This window comes from Anguilla anguilla, chromosome 9, assembly GCF_013347855.1.
Source record: "Anguilla anguilla isolate fAngAng1 chromosome 9, fAngAng1.pri, whole genome shotgun sequence".
Classification (NCBI taxonomy): Eukaryota; Metazoa; Chordata; class Actinopteri; order Anguilliformes; family Anguillidae; genus Anguilla; species Anguilla anguilla.
Genome location: NC_049209.1, coordinates 54,952,196 through 54,979,390, shown reverse-complemented (window position 1 = coordinate 54,979,390; position 27,195 = coordinate 54,952,196). Strand labels below are relative to the sequence as shown.

The following is a 27,195-nucleotide window of genomic DNA, read 5'->3' as shown; positions in this document are numbered from 1 at the left end:
AGAGGGGAGGGAGTGAGTGTGTGAAAGAGAGAAGGGGAGAGAGAGGGGGGGAGTGAGAGAGAGAGAGAGGGGGGGAGTGAGTGTGTGAAAGAGAGAGGGGTAGAGGGAATTGTTGAGATAGCAAATTCAAAGCAGCAGCAGTGCAATTATTTAGAGATGTAAAACCCATCCAAAGGATGGAAGTCATTTTTCACATCTCTGTACAGACCAACGAGAATCATTTTTTCAGCACTTCTCTGTGCATTTGATGTTATATGTTACAGCTGATCTGCTGCTTCTCCTTCACACAGCTTCTCAATTTAATCAATAAACAGTCAATCATATGGGAGGGGTAATGTGTTTCTGTTTCTCTCATAAAACAAATAATATAAAATATAATATAATATAATAGCTGTTTGGGACCGTATGTGTAATTATACATCCCCCACCAGTCTTCATCCCAGGAGAAGGTGGCTGGTTGTCATGGCAACGGTTGCCAGGGGTGAAGGGTGGTTTTGTAATGAGCTCATCCTGAGGTCAGGCTTCTCTCAGGCGCTGCAGCGGATTGGTGCTTCTCACACAGCAGCACAACATCTCCTGGGAAGCTTCTTTAGCAGCCTCTAAGAATGACCTTTGACCTCTCGTTCACATTTAATACATTTTGACCCCCATTCACAGAGAACAAGCACAAGTGATTCACTTTACCTCTTTAGCACAGGGCACACGCAGACACACACACACACACACAAACTCACACACGCACACAAATGCACACACACACACACACTGGCGCACACTCGTGCACCCACACACATACACACACACACAAACAGACACACACACACACAGCTGATATTTGGTTTAAGTATTTATTATCATTTTTGCCATATGTACAAGCAGAACATGAGCCAAAATTGCAACAAGAAATGATAACACTGGATTATAAATAAACCTTTAGAATGCACTTCCTGTAAGGACAAAACCCTCAACCACACCCCCACCCCACCCTCGGGCCACACCCATCCCCTCAACCCCAATCAGCAGGAACACTACTGAGAGCACCACTTTCTGTCTGACCAGGAGCGTGCCCAGATGGGGCTGGGGGCGGGGCCTCCACATTGTCTATTAAAACCCAAAGTGAAAGGCCGATATGCACAAAGACTTGAAATAAACAAACATTTAAACACTTTTACTCTTCTACATCTGGACCAGGTGAGCAGTTTGACACACACACACACACACTCACTCATTCACACACACACACTCCCTCTCTGAGTTCTTCAGAGATATAGGTCATGCATAATAATAATAAAGCTCATTTTCAGCTTCATCACATCCTGCTCAAAAAGAGGCCATGCAGCCGTAATGATCCTCCTAATGAATCTACCCAGAATAAGGTACACTCAGGCTTAAAGCTGCACTGACACAGCTCTTCCTCTCTCTTCCAGCTATGACCTCCTCACTACAAAAGCCAATCCCAGCATCACACCAGGGTCAGAGGTCACTCACTGTCCTATCAGAGGCTGTGGATCTGCACTAAGGTGTGCATGCCTAAGTATGGTGAATACACATGTTCTCCTTCCCTTTCTCAGGAGGACCTCCACCATAGATATTCCTCAGCAGCAGTATCTCACTGGGTCTCTGATCTCAGGAGGACCTCCACCATAGATATTCCTCAGCAGCGGTATCTCACTGGGTCCCCAACATTGACCAAATTCCTGTATCCCTCCTTTGTATCTCTCCTTCTCTTTTTCCCTCTGCACTGTCAGACCCATCCTGCAGGACACGCTTAGGCCCAGGGTGGCCTAGGTGGGGCTTCCCCACTCCAAGCACTGCAGCGTTGTCACCAATGCTGCGCAAAACACAGCATTGGTGAATTTTTACACTTCATAAAAAAATTATACATTAAACCACCGACGCCATACTTTACACAAAGCACTTGATCTGGTACACACAAAGCAGCAAGAAGTACAGACTCAAAACATCTCTTTTTCATTTAAACATCTTATAAAATTAATTGCGTAAACATTAAAACCTGGCCAGTGTTATTGCACAAAGCCAATCAGTACACCATCACGTCAAACATTAAAAAAACATCAAATACTGGGACATTTAAATAACCTTTTAAAACAGTCTTAATTGTTTGAAATGAAGGAAATTGGATAGTGCCACTATACTGTTTTCAGGCTGATCATATCCCTCTAATTAGAGTCAGTAAAGCCATATTTCACAGTGCAAACAGTCCAGCCTGGATGGGCCTGGGGCTGGAGTATAGCCCCTGCATTTACAATGAGCCTCAGTGTGGCCCCTGGGTTAGAATCAGCCTCAGTGTGGCCCCTGTGTTTACAATGTGTCTGTGGGCGTGGCTGTTCTCCTGTGGGCATGGCTGTGTGTCATTGTGGGTGTGGCTGTTCTCCTGTGGGCGTGGCTGTGTGCCTCTGTGTCCGGAGGGCGTGGAGAAAAGCAGTCGTTAAAAGAGCCATTTTCTCCATGCTGTCTCAAAAAAGCCTCCAGCCCTTTTCATTGTTCCTGTTCTTCTTTCTCAGAAAGGTTGCAGATAAAGTTGTCTGCAGACATGCAGAGTCATCATGCCTGAAGGAAGATGCAGCAGATGACTTGGGGGGGGGGGGGGGGGGTTAGCCTGCAGGTGCTTGGAGGAGGAGTCCCAGTGTCAGCAGTGTCGGATGGGGGGGAGGGGCAGAACTCCTTCTGATGGAACTCCAGAGAGAAGCAGATAATCCCATGGCACACCACTGCTGCACCCCTGCTGAGAGAGAACCCATTAAACTATACACACACACACACACTCACAAACACACTTACACACATGTACACACACACACACACACTCATACACACACCCACACACACACACATACACACACTTATACACATGTACACACACACACACTTGTACACATGTGTGTGTTTGTGTGTATGTATACATGTGTATAAGTGTGTGTGTGTGTGTGTGTGTGAGTGTGTGTGTACATGTGTATAAGTGTGTGTATGTGTGTGTGTGTGAGAGAGAGAGTGTGTGTGTGTGTGTGCGTACATATGCGTGTGTGTACATGTGTATGAGTGTGTGTGTGTGTGTGTACATGTGTATAAGTGTGTGTGTGTGTGTGTGTGTGTGTACATGTACACACACACACACGTATACACATGTACACACACAGACACACACTTATACACATGTACACACACACACACACACTCTCTCTCTCACACACACACACACAGTCCTCAGTTACAGCAAGGAGCCTCATCTGTGTTGGTCACTGCAGCTGCCCATCAGAAACAGGACAGTGAGAATCCAGAGGCCTACTGTGACAGTCTGTCAAAGTCATGCCTCAGGATAATGTGTGAGAGTGTTGCTAAAGGAGGGTTGCTATGGGAAGGTTGCTAGGTGACGGGTGTTCTTCCGTTTATTTATTCATCGGTTTGCTTCTGTCTGCTGAAAACAGCGCATTGGGTCAAAGTACTGCTCTCTCATAGGTCACACAGAGTTAGCAGGATCATAACTAAAGACCCTGTGCGCACAGAGTTAGCAGGATCATACCTAAAGACCCTGTGCGCACAGAGTTAGCAGGATCATAACTAAAGACCCTGTGCGCACAGAGTTAGCAGGATCATAACTAAAGACCCTGTGTGCACAGAGTTAGCAGTATCATAACTAAAGACCCTGTGCACACAGATTTAGCAGGATCATAACTAATGATCTTATCAAATAGGACAGAGAAATGTTCGCTCACAAATACAAGACAGAGGACAGAAAAAGTCAGAAACCATGCGAGCAGAACACTGTACCTCCAGCTGGCCGAAGGGACCCTCATTTTGAGTACTGGAAACAGAAAAACAGAAAAGAATTTAAGCACACAGCCAGATCTGCACCCTGACTTTACAAATAAAACCTTTGGGAGGTAATTAGACAGAATTATCAAATGCACCAGCTCTTCTACAGAGATGCTGAAATCACAGTTAGGCTCTTTCTTCATACTTAAACGCAGTTGGTATTTATGAATTAAATACTAAAACTCAGATTAAAATAAAGATTAACTCAAAAGCAAAAGTTACTTACTAAACATGTGGCAGGTTCCAGAGGAGCATTTAAAATGTGTGGCAGGCTCAAGTTCAGATAAAACTGAGTTACATTATTACACACGACTGCCTTAGATATATCAGTAAATAATTATTTGATAAAAAATGCAGTTCTATTATGCACAACATGTCAGTCAAAGCAGAGACATTTCCTTTCAGAAAGCAGACTGTCAGCTTGGCCTCTCTGTGTTTCACTGCAAAAAGAAAACAGGTTAGGAGGACACAGTCCAGCACAGCCCTGCACAGCCCTTACACAGCCCTGCACAGTCCAGCACAGCCCCTACACAGACAAGGAAAAACTTACCAATTCCTTTATTGATTTACTAAAGTAACTTCCCACCCATCACCGGATTTCCTTACCATCCCTGCGTGTCTGGGTGTGCACATACACACACTCAAACACACGCACGCACGCACATACACAGACATACACACACAGCCATTTCTCCTATCCTACCTGAACACAGCCATAAAAAGGAGTCTACACAGGCTATGGCTCACTTCACATCTGACTCTAAAATGTCTCATTTAAACACAAACTCTTTGAAACATTTTATTTGCCAGAGTGTCAGAGGACTTAAAACTAAATTAACGCACCTATAACACACCTGCAGTTTCAATGCAGCAAAGCTGAGAGGACTGCACACGATTTCCAGGGTTGCCAGGGAAACGCGTATCACACGAGACAGAGGGAGCGAGAGTGTTAAAATGAAACGGTGTAAAATAGGTCACACGGTGAATCTGTGAGCTGCGCACTGCAGAACGCCCAGGCCTTCCCAAATGCACAACCTTCCTACGGTCCTTAGACGAGCACAGCTCGGAATGCGGGAAATACGAGACACAAACAGGAGGGGAGAAATTCCGGCCCAACTGAAAATAATTAAAATACCAAAACAACACCTGATTCTGTCTTAATTCACTCTAGTGTTTCTTGTTTCTTTTGCACCTCTACATCATGAACCTATGCACTTGTTGTACGTCGCTCTGGATAAGAGCGTCTGCTAAATGCCTATAATGTAATGTAATGTAATGTAATTCCTTATTTAAGTTTCACTCCACATATGGCCATCGAACAGGAGCCCCGGACATTACAGCAGTGCACTGCATGCTGGGAAACGGAGTAAAAGCAGAGGTAACCTTTCCAACTAAAATCATTATTCATAAACTGCATTTCCCAATCTAATATTACACTGAATTACCAGAATAGACGCACAGATTTAAGATGAAGAGCTTTATCTGATTAGACCTTATTAACGGCTTAAAGGATAAGTATTAATTGTGCGGTTTATTTAAATATTTGTGGTGCAGCTGAATTTTCCAGAATTATGTTTCTCACTGCTCCAGTCATGTTTTTTATGATAGTGAGCTAAGCAAATGCAAATGGCCATTTAACACAACTGGACATGATCCCACTGGCTGAGTGTTTCATAGCAACCAGAGGTAGACTGCTTTTCCTGTGAGGGCATTTCCATTCGAATAAATAATCTTGGAGTGAGATGCAGCTGCAGCATCACCATGGCTGAATCAAACTAATCTAACTCTAATATTACTGTGCATTTACAGGATCTGCATATTTTACATCACAGCATCATTTCCACGTCATGAACTAATGAGATTGAGCCTAAGCAAACGCGTGGCATCTAATCAACCTGCGCCTCGGGATTCGCTGTTAACATGGACACAGTTAAACCTCATCTTAAATAAAGAGGGCAAAGGTCAGGCACTGTACAGTTTTCACAGAAATGGAAAAAGCAAGGGAATAAAAACTGTTACAATAAAATTAAAAGTAAATGAAAAACAATATAAAACTAAAATTTACAAAACTCCATATTTTTCCATATTTAAATTATATATTTGTCAAAGTGCACAGAATGAATCACAATGACTGAAAAAGTCAGACGTTCATTGAAACCTTAACACATGATTGGAAAGGGGGAACTAGTCACATGACAGAATTTGAACTCTTGTGTGAAATACACTCTTTGTAAGCTGCTTTGGCTAAAGGTGTTGGCTACGTGATGAAACTACAAATAGTAAAATTGAACTAAATCTGACCATGCAAGGCTCAAAGCAGGCCACATTATGGATGCCTGTGAGGTTCAAAAAGAGCCTCCCATCAAAAGCCTCCAGGGCAAAAGCAGGCAACGTGCATTTTACAGAAAGATATCTGCTTTCATTCAGAGTCATAATAAACACAATATGACGCATCGATAATCATGTTTATAATTTAATAGATGTTGCTGTCCGCATACTTACCTGCAGAGTGGAAGCTCTGGATCCGCTGGTCTCCGTCAGGCCCGTGCCTCTGGGTAAACTGGAAACCATGTATCCGGCCCCCTTCGGTATCGGCTGCCTAACCACCACCTTTCCTTTCCGCGTCTCCGCTAAAAACAAGCTGTACCAGTAGGCATCGCTGGAGACCAGGGTGGAGTCCGCTATGGTGGAGTTCCTCTGGCTAATCACGCTGTTCCTGCAGGGAGGGGTCGGTTTGGCAGGCTTCGGTTTCTGACACTTCAGCACGATGATCACCAGGATAGTGATCAATAACAGAAACGACACCGAGCCCAAACCGATCACCAGATACAGGTTTAAGTCTGAAAATATATCATATTCCAAAGGAAATTCTGTGGTGTCCGAAAACGCTTTGATGACATGTTCCACTGTTGATAACTTAATAGTCACTGTAGAGGAAAGAGACGGATCTCCGTTGTCCTTCGCGACAATAACCAGCCTCTGATGACGCGGATCTCGGTAACTGAACATTCTCATTGTCCGGATTTCCCCGTTGTATTGGTCCAGACTAAACAAAGTGGCGTCAGTAATCTGTAGAAACTGGTACGTGATCCGAGAGTTCTGAACAGAATCTGCGTCAATGGCGATCACTTTGGCGATCAGGTATCCTTTATCAGTGGATCTCGGGATCGCTTCCTCCACTACAGAGCCTTGCGCGCGCCAGGGAGAGACTATGACCGGCGTGTTGTCGTTCTGATCCAGGATAATGATGTGGACGGTGACATTACTGCTGAGGGGAGGAAATCCCGAGTCTCTGGCCTCAATGTGGAAAAGGAACTCCTTCTCTCTCTCGTAGTCAAAAGTCCTCAGCGCGTAAAGATTACCGTCCTCTGGATTAATGGAAAACAGCATTGAAATCGACGTGTTGTATATCTCCTTTTCTACAATGAAATAAACCAGGTACTGGTTCTCGTGCAGATCTGGATCAAATGCGGTAACAGAACTCAGCAGTGATCCCGGCGCGTTGTTCTCCATCACTGGGATGGTGTAGAATGACTTTGGGAACTGAGGCGCGTTGTCGTTCACATCCAGTAGCTGCAATGTGAGCGTTTCGTTATCATACAAAGCGGGCGTGCCTCTGTCTCTGACTGTGAGCGTGATGTCATACTCCGGAACTTTTTCACGATCCAAAGGTTCTGAAACCAGCAGTGCATAGTAGCCCTCAGAGGTCACTCGAAGTGAAAAGGGCAAAGGTCGGTTAACACTGAAATCAACTTTCCCGTTCTCCCCAGAGTCTCGATCGCTCACACTGATCAGAGCTATAACAGTGTCTATGGGGACATTCTCTTTGATTGGGTTCTTAAATGAGGCTATGCTGATGGTGGGATAGTTGTCATTCATGTCAACGACAAACACAGTTAACTTACATTGCGCTGACCTCTGAACGGCACCCTTGTCCTTGGCCTCCACTTGAATTTCGTACATTTTGGTTTCTTCATAATCAATTCCTCCTTTGACTTTAATTTCACCGGTGCTGGGGTTTAAGTCAAACGTCTCTTGCGTTTTCTCAGACGTGTATATACTGAAGGAATACACGACCTCTGCATTCGGCCCGTCGTCCGCGTCTGCAGCGCGCAGTTGCGTGACCGGCGTTCCTATCGGGGAATTCTCCGTTACATTCACCGAGTACATTTCCTGGTCGAACTGAGGGGCGTTATCATTCGTATCCAGCACGCGCACGATGATGCTTGCGGTGCCGGACCGCGCCGGGACTCCTCCGTCTACAGCGGTGAGTATTAGATTGTGTACAGCCTGCTCCTCCCGGTCCAAAGCCTTTTTCAGAATTAAATCTGCGAACTTGGATCCGTCTCGCCCCGACTGAATTTCAATAGTAAAATACTCGCTTTCACTCAAACGGTACGTCTGCACCGAATTTGAGCCGACATCCGGGTCTATGGCGTTAGTTAGGGAAAACCTCTCTCCAGGGGCGGCTGATTCTGATATGTCCAACTGGTCTTTATCCCTTCGAAAGTGTGGCGCGTTGTCATTTATGTCCGTAATTTCCAATTCAATATTAAATATTCGCCGCGGGTTTTCAATAACAGCATCCATTTTAAGAAAGCAAGAGAATGTCTTTATTGTGCATAACGATTCTCTGTCTATTTTCCCCAGAATGTACAGTTCTCCTGTGTTTTTGTTTACCTCTACGTATTTTTTATTGCCTATGATATCAAGCCGTATTTGTCGTTTACTTAAAACGCCAACATTGAGCCCTAGATCTGCCGCTAAATTAGCCACGGTTGAGCCTTCCTCCATTTCTTCAGGGATTGAGTAATGGGTGACTGAAAACGCAGCTCCCCACAAAGCAACGGAGACAAAGAGAAACGAAACGTACCTCCCGAAAGGCGACACAGCACGCGCTGACATTTTCGCATTCAAAAGGAGAACAGCGGGCATCTTTGGGAAGTCTGGGATTCATGTAAAAATGTAGCCGAGAAAAGGACCCGGTTTTACCGCGAGGAGGAAATCACATCCGAAGCGAAGCCTGTAAACGGGGAGAAACGCGAGCTCCTTTCGGTCTGCTGAACACACCCGGCTTTGCGGCACAAGCACGCGCGTTTGATTTATCAGTCAACAGCGACGCTAAGCGTGTGGATGAGATGTAAGTACAAACGCTCTATAAATTCGTGTAACACATTAAAATAGTTTTCAATGCACCCACAGGCAAAATACCGTGTCGCCGCGTAGACGTGAAACTTTTCCAAGTTGTGAATGTTCCTGGAATGACCCTTATGGGGATCCTGTGGCGCGCAAGGGATTCTGGCACAAAATTGATTGTGGTTTGAATCCCTGTCGACGCAAAGCCGCCAAACCTCTGTGAGCACATACTTATTTATTATTATTAACTGAAAAGGCAGCCATTAAGAAAAATCTATTAAAAACGCTAGAAACTAAAAATCTACAATCGCACCACTTTTGTGTTACTTTCAACACATGCTGTGTCAAAGTTACTAGTATAGTGTGACAAATGCACAAAATATTTTACAAAGGGAAACGTTCTGACACAGAGTGTGAAGAAAGTAACTCAAATTGCGTTGTCCTTCACTACAGATGGAGGTGTTAAAAAATGACACGTTTTGTGTTGTTTTTAACACAACTGTTTTTGTATACCGTTGGCTCTTGGTGCGAAATTACGGTATGAATTTGCGTAATAAAGAAAATGGAGTCACTCGGAAATCAATGCGCAAGTCTAGGAGTCTATTCCTACCTGCAGAGTGGAAGCTCTGGATCCGCTGGTCTCCGTCAGGCCCGTGCCTCTGGGTAAACTGGAAACCATGTATCCGGCCCCCTTCGGTATCGGCTGCCTAACCACCACCTTTCCTTTCCGCGTCTCCGCTAAAAACAAGCTGTACCAGTAGGCATCGCTGGAGACCAGGGTGGAGTCCGCTATGGTGGAGTTCCTCTGGCTAATCACGCTGTTCCTGCAGGGAGGGGTCGGTTTGGCAGGCTTCGGTTTCTGACACTTCAGCACGATGATCACCAGGATAGTGATCAATAACAGAAACGACACCGAGCCCAAACCGATCACCAGATACAGGTTTAAGTCTGAAAATATATCATATTCCAAAGGAAATTCTGTGGTGTCCGAAAATGCTTTGATGACATGTTCCACTGTTGATAACTTAATAGTCACTGTAGAGGAAAGAGACGGATCTCCGTTGTCCTTCGCGACAATAACCAGCCTCTGATGACGCGGATCTCGGTAACTGAACATTCTCATTGTCCGGATTTCCCCGTTGTATTGGTCCAGACTAAACAAAGTGGCGTCAGTAATCTGTAGAAACTGGTACGTGATCCGAGAGTTCTGAACAGAATCTGCGTCAATGGCGATCACTTTGGCGATCAGGTATCCTTTATCAGTGGATCTCGGGATCGCTTCCTCCACTACAGAGCCTTGCGCGCGCCAGGGAGAGACTATGACCGGCGTGTTGTCGTTCTGATCCAGGATAATGATGTGGACGGTGACGTTACTGCTGAGGGGAGGAAATCCCGAGTCTCTGGCCTCAATGTGGAAAAGGAACTCCTTCTCTCTCTCGTAGTCAAAAGTCCTCAGCGCGTAAAGATTACCGTCCTCTGGATTAATGGAAAACAGCATTGAAATCGACGTGTTATATATCTCCTTTTCTACAATGAAATAAACCAGGTACTGGTTCTCGTGCAGGTCTGGATCAAAGGCGGTAACAGAACTCAGCAGTGATCCCGGCGCGTTGTTCTCCATTACAGGAATGGTGTAGAATGATTTGGGGAACTGAGGCGCGTTGTCGTTCACATCCAGTAGCTGCAACGTGAGCGTTTCGTTATCATACAAAGGGGGCGTGCCTCTGTCTGTGACTGTGATAGTGATGTCATACTCAGAAACTTTTTCACGATCTAAAGGTTCTGAAACAACAAGTGAGAAATACCCCTCAGAAGACTTGTTCAGCGCGAACGGTAACTGTTCTGAAAGCCGTATGTCCACTTTTCCGTTATCTCCAGAATCTTTGTCACTCACACTAATTAGAGCTATTACCGTCCCCACAGCCACATTTTCTCTAATAGTACTCTGCAAAGACTTAATGGAGATTTCAGGGTGGTTATCATTCATATCGGTTATGAAAACCGTTAATTTACACTGTCCGGCCAACGACCCCTTGTCCTTAGCTATAATGTCCATTTCAAATGTTTGAAATTCTTCAAAATTTATTAGCCCTTTGATTCTAATTTCCCCGTTTTCTGAATTTAAAGCAAATATTTCCTGTGTTTTTTCCGATGTGTACAGACTGAATGAGTAGGTAATCTCGGAATTAGACCCTTCGTCTAAATCAGTCGCGTTTAGTTTAATAACAAGGCCTCCTATGGGTGAATTTTCGGTTATATTCACAGTATAAACTTCTTGATCAAACTGAGGCGCGTTGTCATTTATATCCAGCACGCGCACAATGATGCTTGCGGTGCCGGACCGCGCCGGGACTCCGCCGTCTACAGCGGTGAGTATTAGATTGTGTACAGCCTGTTCCTCCCGGTCCAAAGCCTTTTTCAGAATCAAATCCACGAACTTGGATCCGTCTCTTCCTGCCTGAATCTCAATGTTGAAACTATCACTTTCACTAAGATGATATGTTTTAATAGAGTTCGTACCGACATCGGGGTCCACGGCATTGTTAAGAGAAAATCTTTCTCCGGGTGTGGCAGATTCAGAAATATCCAAATGAATCATGTCTCTTCGAAAATGTGGCGCATTGTCATTGATGTCAACGATTTCAAGTTCAATGTTAAATATTCGAATCGGGTCGTCGATTATTACATCTATTTTAACGAAACAAGAAATTCTAACAGGGCATAGATATTCTCTGTCTATTCGCTCCAGAACGTACAGCTCTCCCGTGTCTTTGTTCACCTCCACGTACTTCTTGCTGGCGATAACATCCAGTCGCATTTTGCGTTTAGCTAAAGTGTTCACATCTAGTCCCAGATCTGCAGCTAGATTGGCTACAACGGAACCTTCTTCCATCTCTTCGGGAATGGAGTAATGCGTGACCGAAAACCCTGCCTCCAGCATGAAGAAAAGAAGGAAAAAAGACACGTACCTTCGCCTGCTTCGCATAAAGAAAGGCGACTCCATTGTTTCAACTGTGGCTATAACTCAACCAGCCACACGAGGATAAAAAAAAACACAAACTGGAATTTGTCCGCTCCTGTTGATGTTCTTTCATTCCCCGGCGTGTATACGACTCTGCAAATACGTTACCGTTGTTCTATGAAAGGGTTGTAACTGACTGAGCTTTTCTTTCGTTCAAAAACGCAGTGGCTTAGAGTATACGGTTATGGCTTCTTCCATAAAAACCAGCGTGTTTTTGAGCGAACAGCGACGCTGTGCGTAATTTACGGAAACATGCACATAATTTGGAAAATACCGGCGCATGCTCAGCATTACGCACACGACTTAGTTTATGGAAAACTCGTCAGATTGTTCATTTATTCTAAAATGAAAACAATCGACTTGCGTTTCCATTTTTCATAAACAAGAAATATATATATATATATATATATATATATATATATATATATATATATATATATATATATATATATATCGCCTTGGACCACGCTGCGTAAATACGCAAGCATGGATTGAGCTCACCTGTATGACATCATGCTCGCAACAGGAAATAGTACATAACTGCCATCCACAAAAATGTGAATGCATTGAACATACCGTGACAAATTATTCCATAATCCAGCATCTAGCAGGCTATAAAATCGATTTTCTTTTATTTTATCTTTGTAGCTTGGATTTAGTGCGGTACTAAAATATGCCACGAGCCAGCAAAGTTTTCTTTTACATCACAGCACAAATAAATGCAAGTTATCTATTCACTGGGAAATTATTTCAATCGATCAAATTTCATTCATGGAGTGTGCTTTACACAGCGCGCTTCACGGTTTAGCCTGGCCTAAACACCCACAAAGCCAGAGATGGCTGGCAGGGAAAGACTGGACGGCAAGCAGGAAGAAACTGTCGCAGGACCCATCGTCCACTGAGCGGCTCAAGGTGGACGCTCACAGAACGAAGTTAAATGCGTTTGATAAAGAGTACATTTGACTGGAAAACATACTAGTAAAATTCCAATACAAAATTTTTATTTGTTCTCAGTAGAAAGTATTTACAGCATGCTGTACAAATCATCTAAAATAAATACGATTGTAAAACGATTGTTACATATTTAGGGTGAACTTTTTGTAAACTTTATTTAAAAAGCCTCAGCCACTTTGATTCCGACAGACTACCGAAGCCCCTGTGGAAATCTAAACGAACCGCAGACATCCCTACCTGCAGAGTGGAAGCTCTGGATCCGCTGGTCTCCGTCAGGCCCGTGCCTCTGGGTAAACTGGAAACCATGTATCCGGCCCCCTTCGGTATCGGCTGCCTAACCACCACCTTTCCTTTCCGCGTCTCCGCTAAAAACAAGCTGTACCAGTAGGCATCGCTGGAGACCAGGGTGGAGTCCGCTATGGTGGAGTTCCTCTGGCTAATCACGCTGTTCCTGCAGGGAGGGGTCGGTTTGGCGGGCTTCGGTTTCTGACACTTCAGCACGATGATCACCAGGATAGTGATCAATAACAGAAACGACACCGAGCCCAAACCGATCACCAGATACAGGTTTAAGTCTGAAAATATATCATATTCCAAAGGAAATTCTGTGGTGTCCGAGAACGCTTTAATGACGTGTTCCACTGTTGATAACTTAATAGTCACTGTGGCGGAAAGAGACGGATCTCCGTTGTCTTTGGCGACAATAACCAGCCTCTGGTGACGCGGATCTCGGTAACTGAACATTCTCATTGTCCGGATTTCCCCGTTGTATTGGTCCAGACTAAACAAAGTGGCGTCAGTAATCTGTAGAAACTGGTACGTGATCCGAGAGTTCTGCACAGAATCTGCGTCAATGGCGATCACTTTGGCGATCAGGTATCCTTTATCAGTGGATCTCGGGATCGCTTCCTCCACTACAAAGCCTTGCGCGCGCCAGGGAGAGACTATGACCGGCGTGTTGTCGTTCTGATCCAGGATAATGATGTGGACGGTGACATTACTGCTGAGGGGAGGAAATCCCGAGTCTTTGGCCTCAATGTGGAAAAGGAACTCCTTCTCTCTCTCATAGTCAAAAGTCCTTAGCGCGTAAAGATTACCGTCCTCTGGGTTAATGGAAAACAGCATTGAAATCGACGTGTTATATATCTCCTTTTCTACAATGAAATAAACCAGGTACTGGTTCTCGTGCAGATCTGGATCAAATGCGGTAACAGAACTCAGCAGTGATCCCGGCGCGTTGTTCTCCATCACTGGGATGGTGTAGAATGACTTTGGGAACTGAGGCGTGTTGTCGTTCACATCCAGTAGCTGCAACGTGAGCGTTTCGTTATCATACAAAGGGGGCGTGCCCCTGTCTCTGACTGTGAGTGTGATGTCATACTCAGAAACTTTTTCACGATCTAAAGGTTCTGAAACAACAAGTGAGAAATACCCCTCAGAAGACTTGTTCAGCGCGAAAGGTAGCTGTTCATTAACTAAAAGATCCACATGACCGTTGTCTCCGGAGTCTCGGTCGCTAATGCTGATTACTGCTATTGCTGTTCCCATGGCAACATTCTCTTTAATCGAGCTCTTGAAAGATTTAATCGTGACTTCAGGATAGTTGTCATTCACGTCGGTGACAAACACCAACACTTTACATTCTCCCGATAGAGGGATAGGTCCTTTGTCTTTAGCTTGAATGTACATTTCAAACATTTTAGTTTCCTCAAAATCAATGACATCTTTGACTTTTATTTCTCCTGTATTTGGATTAAGCGAAAACACTTCCTGCGTTTTCTCTGATGTGTACAGGGTGAATGAATATTCGATCTCTGCATTTGAGCCCTCATCTAGGTCTGTAGCGTTCAGCTTCAGTACAAGTGTTTCTAACGGAGAATTCTCCGTAATGTTAACGGAATAAACATGCCGGTCAAATTGAGGGGCGTTGTCATTTGTATCCAGCACGCGCACAATGATGCTGGCGGTGCCGGACCGCGCCGGGACTCCTCCGTCTACAGCGGTGAGTATTAGATTGTGTACAGCCTGCTCCTCCCGGTCCAAAGCCTTTTTCAACACCAAACCCGCATATTTTGTTCCGTCACTTCCCTTCTGAATCTCGAGATCGAAATTCTCGCTTTGGCTAAGATGGTATGTGTTAATGGAGTTCGTTCCGACATCAGGGTCCACGGCATTTGTCAAAGAGAATCGTTCTCCCGGAGAAGCAGATTCGGAAATATCCAAATGTATCGTTTCCCTTCGGAAATGAGGCGCATTGTCATTTGCATCCATGATTTCTAATTCGATGTTAAACATTCGTACTGGGCTTTCCATTATTAGATCCATTTTTAGAAAACAAGACATAGGTGACTTTGTTGGACATAGCAGTTCCCTATCTATCTTCTGTACTATGTACAAATCGCCTGTGTTTTTATTAACCTCCAGGTATTTATTACTATGAATTAAATCCAGCTTTACCTTCCGTTCAGCCAGGCTGCGAATGTCCAGTCCCAAATCCGTTGCTAAATTCGCCACAACGGATCCAATGTCCATTTCCTCGAGGACAGAGTAGCGAGTCACGGACAAAGCAGCGCTCCACATCCCGCAAAACACAAAGAAAACAGAGACTAATGCCCCTCCGCGCTGCGCAGTGGGATTGCACGCCATTGTTGCGGCAACAAATCTACTCGATAGGTGAAAAGCAACTGATTTCAGTCACCTGTTAAATGAGCATTTGCGAGAGATGATAAAAGGAGGGATCCAGCTGCCTATGACTGTGCCAGTGCCGAGGTCGGTGGAACATAGGCTTCATCAGAAACCGGAGAGTCTTACGCAGAACTGTCATGGCTTCTGTTGAATCACGGGCGTAACGCCATTTCTTTGCGAACAGCGACACATGGCGCACAAACACAGCGCGATACACTGAGGATATTACAAATCTCAGTCTGCCCGTAAACAGAACACGAAAATGAAATTATTTAAATTGTGACACTATTTGACATTTGACATGCGTGGAGGTAGAACACTGTTCCTCACGAGAAACGGAAGATGCAAAAAAATTGCCATCGATAATTAAGACGATTTTTTGTCCCTCTCTAAAAAAATATAAAATTATTACTTGTTTTGTTCATATGTCTAAGCTTTCTAAATGTTATAAAGAACAGCTTCACATGGTTTAAAATGAAGTTACTTTTTTTGAAAAAGTAATTGCATCAGATAAGTTATTTCTGCCTTCTGACATTCCTTCGTATAAGAAACCCTCTGTAACCACAAAAGAACACGATTTAAAAAATAAATTAAGACAAAATACGGTCCTCCTTATTCTTTTAATTTAATGCTACTTAATGGACACAAGCCTATAAAAATCATGCATGACAATTACAACAACTCTACAATTTCTATAGTCAACAAACATAAATATTTTATATTTTCTCTGTTTATTTTAGACTAAAACAAGGTGATAGTGACAAGAAGCCCAACACATTTGTAGTGGTGAGCTAGTTTATAGGAATGTATACTTATTTACAGCCTAGTCTTGTGGTGATGCAACATGTACATTTTAGGCACCAAAGGTCAAAGGTCTTTACTTTTGTGCCTTCAGGTTGAAAAGCTGTTCTAATGAAATGACCATCTTTATTAAGTCCATGACAGAAATAAGCTGTTGATTAAAAAAAATTAAAAATAATCAAATCAAATGAACTTCCAGGTACAGTTTTATTCCAGGAGCAAAACTGATACAGCATGAGAAGAACTGGCCATTCAGCCCATACAGTTAAATGTCCACTTGTATCATTGTGGGAATTTTGGGTATTATTTGGGTGACAAGTATATTGATAACATAAAATTAAAATGAGAACAGGCCATTTAGCACAACAATGTTTGCCATTTTCCAACCATTTTCCTATAGTGCTCATCGTTTACCTACTAACCAGATATTATTTAGCACTTCATCAAGCCTGATCTTGAAAAGTACTATACAGTAATATGTGGCATACATTTTGCCATTATGGAAATTCATAGCATCTTTACAGTTGGATTTTATTGTGATGAACATGAAAAATGTAGGGTTCTTTGTCTGAAACGTACATATTGGCATCACAACAAGACTAGGCTGTGAAATAATTTTAAAGTAGCTCAACGGTACAAATGAAAAGAGTTTTATATCGTTGTCACCATATTTGTCAAAAAAAAAAAATATATATATGATATTTGATCCATTTCATAAACCACTTTAAAATTATAATGAATTTCACTATCACTGACATGCGTGGTGAGTGTCTGACACAAAATCGATGCCGTGAATCACCCAGGTGGGTGCCACACGTTGGTGGTGGTGGTGGTGCCCCCACCCCCTTTCAGTCACCAGCCGATGAAAAAAGTGATGTAAAAATGCAAAATATTATTATTAGTAGTAGTAATAGTAGTACTAGTAGTAGTAGTAGTAAAGTAATTATATTAGGAGACAGTTAACTGCAAAAATAAAAAAGACCTTTCTTGTTGCGTCCCTACCTGCAGAGTGGAAGCTCTGGATCCGCTGGTCTCCGTCAGGCCCGTGCCTCTGGGTAAACTGGAAACCATGTATCCGGCCCCCTTCGGTATCGGCTGCCTAACCACCACCTTTCCTTTCCGCGTCTCCGCTAAAAACAAGCTGTACCAGTAGGCATCGCTGGAGACCAGGGTGGAGTCCGCTATGGTGGAGTTCCTCTGGCTAATCACGCTGTTCCTGCAGGGAGGGGTCGGTTTGGCGGGCTTCGGTTTCTGACACTTCAGCACGATGATCACCAGGATAGTGATCAATAACAGAAACGACACCGAGCCCAAACCGATCACCAGATACAGGTTTAAGTCTGAAAATATATCATATTCCAAAGGAAATTCTGTGGTGTCCGAGAACGCTTTAATGACGTGCTCCACAGTTGATAACTTAATAGTCACTGTAGCGGAAAGAGACGGATCTCCGTTGTCCTTGGCGACAATAACCAGCCTCTGATGACGCGGATCTCGGTAACTGAACATTCTCATTGTCCGGATTTCCCCGTTGTATTGGTCCAGACTAAACAAAGTGGCGTCAGTAATCTGTAGAAACTGGTACGTGATCCGAGAGTTCTGCACAGAATCTGCGTCAATGGCGATCACTTTGGCGATCAGGTATCCTTTATCAGTGGATCTCGGGATCGCTTCCTCCACTACAAAGCCTTGCGCGCGCCAGGGAGAGACTATGACCGGCGTGTTGTCGTTCTGATCCAGGATAATGATGTGGACGGTGACGTTACTGCTGAGGGGAGGAAATCCCGAGTCTCTGGCCTCAATGTGGAAAAGGAACTCCTTCTCTCTCTCGTAGTCAAAAGTCCTCAGCGCGTAAAGATTACCGTCCTCTGGATTAATGGAAAACAGCATTGACATTGACGTGTTGTATATCTCCTTTTCTACAATGAAATAAACCAGGTACTGGTTTACATTTATGTCTGCATCAGAGGCAGTGATTGAACTCAGTAATGATCCTGGCGCATTATTCTCAAACACCGGTATTGTGTAGAACGACATAGGAAAACGAGGCGCATTGTCGTTAATATCGAGCACCTCTAAGGTGAATGTTCTATTGTCAGACAGAGGGGGCGTTCCCTTGTCTGTCACAATGAAAGTGATGTCATATTCCTGAACTCTCTCGCGATCCAATGGCTCTGACACAACCAGAGCAAAGTGACCTTCTGCTGATTTCTGCAGGGTGAAGGGCAAAGGCTCGTTTATCGACAGGACGACCTCTCCGTTAACGCCAGAGTCCCTATCGTTAGTGCTAATCACAGCAATGACCGTGCCCATAGTTACGTTTTCTTTTACTGTACTCTTGAATGATTTTATATTGATCTCCGGGTGGTTGTCGTTCATATCAGTAACGGAGATGTGTATTCCGCACTGCCCAGAGAGGGAACCTCTGTCCTTTGCTATTATTTGCATTTCGAAAGATTGCGCCTGTTCGAAATCAATAACGTCCTTCACCCTGATTTCTCCTGTGTTTGGATTCAAAGTAAAAATGTCCTGCGTCTTCTCAGATGTGTAAAGAGAAAAAGAGTAAGTTATCTCTGCGTTTGGACCGGCATCCAGGTCTGTAGCATTTAGTTTAATCACAAGAGAGCCTATCGGCGAGTTCTCTGATAAATTAACCAAGTATACTTCCTTGTCAAAGTGAGGGGCGTTGTCATTTGTATCCAGCACGCGCACGATGATGTTGGCCGTGCCGGACCGCGCCGGGATTCCGCCGTCTACAGCGGTGAGTATTAGATTGTATACAGCCTGCTCCTCCCGGTCCAAAGCCTTTCTCAAAACCAAACCCGCATATTTAGCTCCATCAGTTCCTGTCTGAATCTCCAGATCGAAATGCTCGCTTTCGCTAAGTTGATATGTTTTAATGGAGTTGGTACCGACATCTGGGTCGATGGCATTGGTTAAGGAAAATCTTTCTCCTGGTGAAACTGATTCTAATATATCAAGCTGAATTTCTTCCCAACGGAAATGCGGTGCATTGTCGTTAATATCTTTGATTTCCAATTCAATATTAAATATTCGTAAAGGCTTTTGTAAAATCACATCCAGTTTTAGAAAACAAGATGACTTTGCCAAGCATAAATATTCCCTGTCGATCTTCTCTACAATGTACAAATCGCCTGTGTTTTTATTAACATCTAGGTATTTATTACTATGAATAATATCGAGTTTTACCTCCCGTTCAGCCAGGCTGCGAACGTCCAGTCCCAAATCCGTTGCTAAATTCGCCACAACGGATCCAATCTCCATTTCCTCGGGGATAGAGTAGCGAGTCACGGACAAAGCAGCGCTCCACATCCCGCAAAATACAAAGAAAACGGAGACAGACCTTCTCCTTTTCTGCACAGTGGATTGCGATGTCATTGTATCCGGACAGTTTGCATTCAAAAGGGCAAAACTGTTTCCTCGACGGATATTCTTTCAGAATACTAAAGCGCTGTTATATTAAAAGTGATTTACAGACAACCGTTCAATAGGAATGTATTACCCGAATCAGAAGAGACTTGCGAAGCGATAGGCGGTTGATATCTTGCACATCTGTCACTGTTGAAGCATCATGGCTTACACGCAATGCCGGAGAAACTCACGGGTTGGGTAACAGCGACACTGTGCGCGCGATATCAACCGAACAGCATTATGAGAAAATAAATCCAAACGGTCACTTTAGTTACTTTAAACAGAAGCTTGCAATAACCCATCTTACGTACCAGGATATTGTTAATGACAATAAAATAAAATGAAAACAAAATAAATAGTTGCACACAGTTTGGCGTGTAAGTACAGAGTATTTTGGTTTTGTTTGTTCAGTCTTTGTGAGAGTTGGGGGAAATTCCCATTTAAATCGTAGAACATGGGCCAATCCCAATTCAAATCTCCTTAAGTGGGATCTTGAAGGCAGCGAAATGGAATTGAATTAGAATGTAGAAATTTTGGCCTAGAAGTTGAATTACGACTAAAAGTCTTTAGGACTGGAAATTAATTGCAATATAGTGTTGAACTGGAATTTAATTAATGGACTTGAATCTAAACCTCTAAGAACTTCATAAATTAATATTGTTTATGGTTTGCTGTAAAACACGAAATACAATTTTAACAGGTGGTTTATTTTCATATTTTCCATTATAACTCTTAAAAAGTAATTTCAAAATTATATAAACCTCCTTGTAAATGTATATTTTTTTTAATTTAAGTGAAATATTTTCTGAAAACACCATAAAACATTGGATTTTTTTTTTATTACGAAAAGGTAGTTTTCCTATAAATATAATTGCATGGATTTAAATATGCAAATGACGCAAATGCGTTTGAGGAATTTAAGGAAAATTAAGGGAACTGAGTGCTCTACATAGTAAAATGTCCAGTGTTAATTAATCTCAGACTACATATGAGTTCAATAGGGACCACGCGTACTCTGTAAGAGCTGATATAACACTGGATATTTTACTGTGTACAGATTAAATGAACTAAAGGAATAGTAATGAGGAGATAATTGAACTGGAATTGCATTTGCTGATTTAGCCAAGGAACTGATCCCTACCCTGCCTGAATGCTCTAACAGGACTACATAGTCTTCCTCCTCATCTAATCATTTGGTGACTTAGGTGCAGATCTATTTTACTTCTTCACAAAATTAGCAAAACATTAAAAATAAGAAGTACTGCTGAGCACTATAGCATTGGTCGACATAAAATAAAATGTAACACTGTCGTATGAATAGATATTTTTGTGCTTAAAAAGTTACTCTCAAATATTTTTTAAATTTAAAGATTTTTAACTGCTTGTGTCCCAGAGGAGGAAGACAGTGTATGCCTCTGGAAGCAGAAACACTGGTCATGCGCAGTAGCCTGCTGCTGCTAAAGATGCTAACACTGCTAATGCTGTTGCTGCTGCTGCTGCTGCTAATGATGCTAACACTACCAACGCTGTTATTGCTCATGCTAATGATGCTAACACTACTAATGCTGCTGCTAATGATGCTAACACTACCAACGCTGCTACTGCTCATGCTAATGATGCTAACACTACTAATGCTGCTGATGCTGCTGCTAATGATGCTAACACTACTAATGTTGCGACTGCTGTCAGAATGTTGCAATACACTTAATTGCTATACGAGTGGCATTTTTACAATTTAACTCTAAAAAGACAGTTAAATACAATCATCTGCCTGGCACATCAAAATTTCACTGCTTTCAAAAAGCACTGCCCTCAGTGTAAAATAAAAGACTCAACATCAGCAGATTTTCTTATATCTTACCTGCAGAGTGGAAGCTCTGGATCCGCTGGTCTCCGTCAGGCCCGTGCCTCTGGGTAAACTGGAAACCATGTATCCGGCCCCCTTCGGTATCGGCTGCCTAACCACCACCTTTCCTTTCCGCGTCTCCGCTAAAAACAAGCTGTACCAGTAGGCATCGCTGGAGACCAGGGTGGAGTCCGCTATGGTGGAGTTCCTCTGGCTAATCACGCTGTTCCTGCAGGGAGGGGTCGGTTTAGCGGGCTTCGGTTTCTGACACTTCAGCACGATGATCACCAGGATAGTGATCAATAACAGAAACGACACCGAACCCAAACCGATCACCAGATACAGGTTTAAGTCTGAAAATATATCATATTCCAAAGGAAATTCTGTGGTGTCCGAGAACGCTTTAATGACGTGCTCCACAGTTGATAACTTAATAGTCACTGTAGCGGAAAGAGACGGATCTCCGTTGTCCTTGGCGACAATAACCAGCCTCTGATGACGCGGATCTCGGTAACTGAACATTCTCATTGTCCGGATTTCCCCGTTGTATTGGTCCAGACTAAACAAAGTGGCGTCAGTAATCTGTAGAAACTGGTACGTGATCCGAGAGTTCTGCACAGAATCTGCGTCAATGGCGATCACTTTGGCGATCAGGTATCCTTTATCAGTGGATCTCGGGATCGCTTCCTCCACTACAAAGCCTTGCGCGCGCCAGGGAGAGACTATGACCGGCGTGTTGTCGTTCTGATCCAGGATAATGATGTGGACGGTGACATTACTGCTGAGGGGAGGAAATCCCGAGTCTCTGGCCTCAATGTGGAAAAGGAACTCCTTCTCTCTCTCGTAGTCAAAAGTCCTCAGCGCGTAAAGATTACCGTCCTCTGGATTAATGGAAAACAGCATTGACATTGACGTGTTGTATATCTCCTTTTCTACAATGAAATAAACCAGGTACTGGTTCTCGTGCAGGTCTGGATCAAAGGCGGTAACAGAACTCAGCAGTGATCCCGGCGCGTTGTTCTCCATCACTGGGATGGTGTAGAATGACTTTGGGAACTGAGGCGTGTTGTCGTTCACATCCAGTAGCTGCAACGTGAGCGTTTCGTTATCATACAAAGGGGGCGTGCCTCTGTCTTTGACTGTGATAGTGATGTCATACTCAGAAACTTTTTCACGATCTAAAGGTTTTGAAACAACAAGTGAGAAATACCCCTCAGAAGATTTATTCAGCGCGAAAGGTAACTGTTCATTAACTAAAAGATCCACATGACCGTTGTCTCCGGAATCTCGGTCGCTAATGCTGATTACTGCTATTACTGTTCCTATGGCAACATTCTCTTTTATAGAGCTTTTGAAAGATTTTATTGTGACTTCAGGATAGTTGTCATTCACGTCGGTGACAAAGACCAACACTTTACATTCTCCCGATAGGGGGATAGGTCCTTTGTCTTTAGCTTGAATGTACATTTCAAACATTTTAGTTTCCTCAAAATCAATGACATCTTTGACTTTTAGTTCTCCTGTATTTGAATACAGAGAAAACACTTCCTGCGTTTTCTCTGACGTGTACAGGGTGAATGAATATTCGATCTCTGCATTTGAGCCCTCATCTAGGTCTGTAGCGTTCAGCTTCAGTACAAGTGTTTCTAACGGAGAATTCTCCGTAATGTTAACGGAATAAACCTGCCGGTCAAATTGAGGGGCGTTGTCATTCGTATCCAGCACGCGCACGATGATGCTGGCGGTGCCGGACCGCGCCGGGACTCCGCCGTCTACAGCGGTGAGTATTAGATTGTGTACAGCCTGCTCCTCCCGGTCCAAAGCCTTTTTCAAAACCAACCCCGCATATTTTGCTCCGTCACTTCCACTCTGAATCTCAATTGAAAAATGTTCGTTTTCGCTCAGGTAGTACGTTTTCATAGAGTTCGAGCGGACATCCGGGTCAACGGCATTGGTTAAAGAGAATTTCTCTCCCGGTGAGGCAGATTCTGAAATATCCAGTTCCATTCTTTCTCTTCGAAAACGAGGCGCGTTGTCATTGATATCAGTGATTTCCAGCTCAACATTAAATATTCTCAATGGGTTTTTAAGTATAACATCTAATTTAAGCAAACACGGAACATAGAATTCCAGTGTTTTCATCGGACATAAATATTCTCTGTCTATCTTCTCTAAGATATAGAGCTCTCCGGTGTTTTTGTTGATCTCTAGGTATTTCTTACTATGTATAATATCTAGTTTTACCTCGCGCTGGGACAAGTCCCTGACATCAAATCCCAGATCCGTCGCGAGATTCGCTACCACAGAGCCTTCCTGCATTTCCTCGGGGATAGAGTAGCGAGTCACGGACAAAGCAGCGCGCCACATCCCGCAAAACACAAAGAGAACAGAGACGTACCTCGCCCGGCGCTGCACCGTCATATCACAGACCATTGTGGCGGTAAATTATGTCCAGTCACGCTTTTCCACCCACAGGTTAATGTCCGGCGAGAAGAGTAATTATTTGTGAGTATTTAGTCATAATACCCAGAAAGCTATCCTAACGGACACTGCGACGCAGCTCAAATACAGGCGAACTGTCAGGGCTTCCTGTGAATTCCAACCCGGAGAGATTAATTAGGGAACAGCGACACGGTGTGTTTCAAAACAGGGGAACTGTTTGAAACTTCATCACCTTTAAGGTCTCGGTGTTTTCTTTAATATTTTGGACCAGATACATTTTTTAAAAATCTAGTCAACGTCAGTGCTCTTCATTTATTGGCTTATTATCTAATGATTTACATAAAGCTGGAATCATTCTCAAACCAGGGGTGGGCAAGAAGGGCTGTTTCCATGTCCGGATTCGGGGTAATTTTATAGTTTTTGATGAGCTCCTGAGTGACAGATGAAGGCCGTTCTTGTTCCTTGTATGAGACCAAGACCAGCTTTGAAGCACACAGTTAATTAGCTCATTTGGCCTGGGGTAATTTTGAAAACAAAAACCTGCACAAACTCAGCCCCACTCCTCAGTCTGTGACTTTGTGTTTAGTACTGGTCCACGGGGACATGTCTTAGTGGGGCTGTCGTTCTGTTCCCAGTACTGGTTTTTGTTCTCTGATCATATTGGAGATTTAAAACTTTGCACACTGGAACATGAAAGTGTTTCATCAGTGTAGATTGTCATATGGGAATATTGCAGGTAACTAATTCAATGACAAAATCCATGAAAAATAATACCAAACATACATGTATAGAATTGGTTATTCTACAATTGATCTCCTCATAGGAAACAATATCTTTTGGAAAACATATTTAGCACTTATTTCTGACCCAGAATGTGTCTTTCTTTTCACAACCTTCAGGGGAAAGTTTAGTTCTCTTTCTATTGCCTCTTGGCCACCTCACTCAGAAACACCACGTCACCCTTGACTGTCACACCAATGACAGCCAGGCTGTGTCAACCAGTTAAGCCTGCAGATTCAGAATTTAAAACCGTTTGTAATGTCAGTCATATTTATGGCTGATGTCACAGAGACTCCTCATTTTAAACACAGACGAGCCCAAAGTTCCACCAGACCGGCCCAAAGTTCCACCAGACGAGCCCAAAGTTCCACCAGACGGGCCCAAAGTTCCACCAGACGGGCCCAAAGTTCCACCAGACGGGCCAAAGATGCAAGAAGCAGTCCTAAGATGGAAGCCAGAACCCCCACTACTCACGGGCATGGGACTAACCCTCTGTCTACCTCTCAAACACACACCCCCTCTCTCACACTCTCTCTCTATTTTACATCCATTCTATAGGTGAGAAGGAAAGAGAGAGCGAAGAGGCCCAGCAGGGCTTAAGCAGGCACCATACAGGTGCTCTCCATTACCTGGGACAAAACAAATTACACTGGCTGGGCCGCCACTACCAATCTGAAGCAATATGGCTATATTTGCTAAGGCTATCATTTAAATTGGCAAGTAAACTGTAAACATTGCTAATCATAATTTCTTTTACAAAATTTGTTAATTAGGTAATTAGCTAGAAGTGTCAAGTTAAGGGAGCAAACACTCAATTCATTTTAGGTGTTGGGTCAGTCAATATTGGGTCATGTCAGAGATTATTCATCTTTGCGGTTTGTCCTTCTCTGATTGATAAAAGTTACTTTTATATACTCTTTATCGTGTTACTTTCGTAACAACATAGCCTACGATAGAAAAACGTGTAGGTGGCCGTTGAAAATGTATAAAATATGAAATATGAAAGTTAACCAACTAACAACAATTTCACCAGTAGCCTACATCACCATCGATTCCCAGCTCACCCTCACAATGTTGACGCAAGTGATACCCAATTAATGTTGTAAACGTTATTGATAATATGAATATTTACCACAGTTAGCACCCCATGATCCCTCGACGAAATCAAGGGCAGCTCATTGTGAGGCGACGCCGAAGTTAGCCGAGCGTTTCCAGATCGTCTGCCGTTTAATGCTCGCGCTTCTGCGGTTTGAGAGTTCGAATTTTCCACTGGCACCTAACGGTCACTGTAGAATGTAGCAAAAGTAACGAGCTACACTTTATCTCGCGTTTGACTGTTTGTAAGCGAGGCAAATAGTTTAGCATACAGCGCGCTAGCTTTATGACAGTCTTCAGTTTTGTCAGTCAGCATCCATTTCGTTTCAATGCTGTTCGGATTAGCAAGATGGTCAGCTATAAGTAATATAATTGCATTCAATAATCACTGAACTTTACACAGCTGGCCATCCAATTTGTGACTGGGAAACTAAACTCAAGATACTTTTCAACTAGCTAGCTAGTCTACCAACTAGCTAAGCTACAACACTTAAAACGACTGACTCAAACTTACTGGCGAGTCGTGGAGTATAAGGATAGCTTTTTATAATATTGCTTTGAACGATTATCTAAATTATGTTACCTATAATATATCTGATATCTAAAACACGGATGATGGTTTACTAATGTTATTGAGATCATATAACTAGCTAGCAAGTTAAGCTATCTTTTGAAGCCAATACAAGTTTAATAGGCTACATGTTACATCACAACTGAAAGCTCTAAAGTTGTACGGTACGTGTCTGTTTCCAGCACAGTTTAAAATTCACATTTGTGTGCAGTGTGACCTGACCTGTGCGTCAGTAGACCATCGTCGTACAGGTAAATCACCTGTCATGGCGAATAGCCTGGCTGTATACAGGCTAGTTTGGGGCTACATACTTGCAGTGCTCTGACGTGAGATGAAAGTGAGCAGCTACTGCAACTAAACGCGGCTTCCGCTTCGTAAAGGTGATCCCGGGCAAGATGTGCTGTGAGATTTCTGCTTTGCTGTGACCTCTAATTGAGTCTGGGGAACTGGGAAGGGGGTGGGGAAAAATAATGACATATCTTAACTCGTAAATCTTGGTAAAATGTAAAAACACTGCAGGTTCTTCGGAATTTTCAACAGAACTTGTTGGCCTGCCATCATATGAAAGAAAACATTAGTTAAGGTAGATTACTTGAG

General features: G+C 43.4%; 2 protein-coding genes across 5 annotated transcripts; both read right to left on the bottom strand.

Annotated features, from left to right (window-relative positions):
• Nucleotides 1-1,904: 1,904 nt before the first annotated feature.
• LOC118236076 (protocadherin beta-13-like) lies at nucleotides 1,905-11,932 on the bottom strand. Its single transcript, XM_035434104.1, has 4 exons — nucleotides 9,581-11,932; nucleotides 6,337-7,407; nucleotides 3,790-3,823; nucleotides 1,905-2,743 (listed from the first exon to the last, which is right to left on the bottom strand). The coding sequence occupies exons 1-3, from the start codon at nucleotides 11,909-11,911 to the stop codon at nucleotides 3,812-3,814; spliced, it is 3,414 nt and encodes a 1,137-aa protein (XP_035289995.1). The 5' UTR covers nucleotides 11,912-11,932; the 3' UTR covers nucleotides 1,905-2,743; nucleotides 3,790-3,811.
• A 5,420-nt stretch (nucleotides 11,933-17,352) lies between these two features.
• LOC118236077 (protocadherin alpha-C2-like) lies at nucleotides 17,353-26,147 on the bottom strand. 4 transcript variants are annotated; one of them, XM_035434106.1, is made up of 3 exons: nucleotides 24,109-24,304; nucleotides 21,726-21,939; nucleotides 17,353-17,434 (listed from the first exon to the last, which is right to left on the bottom strand). In XM_035434106.1, the coding sequence occupies exons 1-3, from the start codon at nucleotides 24,141-24,143 to the stop codon at nucleotides 17,381-17,383; spliced, it is 303 nt and encodes a 100-aa protein (XP_035289997.1). In that variant the 5' UTR covers nucleotides 24,144-24,304; the 3' UTR covers nucleotides 17,353-17,380. The 4 variants fall into 4 exon arrangements, 2 of the variants coding, with proteins under 2 accessions (XP_035289997.1, XP_035289996.1); XM_035434105.1 differs by having other exon boundaries at nucleotides 21,726-24,304; XR_004766983.1 differs by lacking the exons at nucleotides 17,353-17,434; nucleotides 24,109-24,304 and adding an exon at nucleotides 26,065-26,147 and having other exon boundaries at nucleotides 21,862-21,939.
• Nucleotides 26,148-27,195: the final 1,048 nt, after the last annotated feature.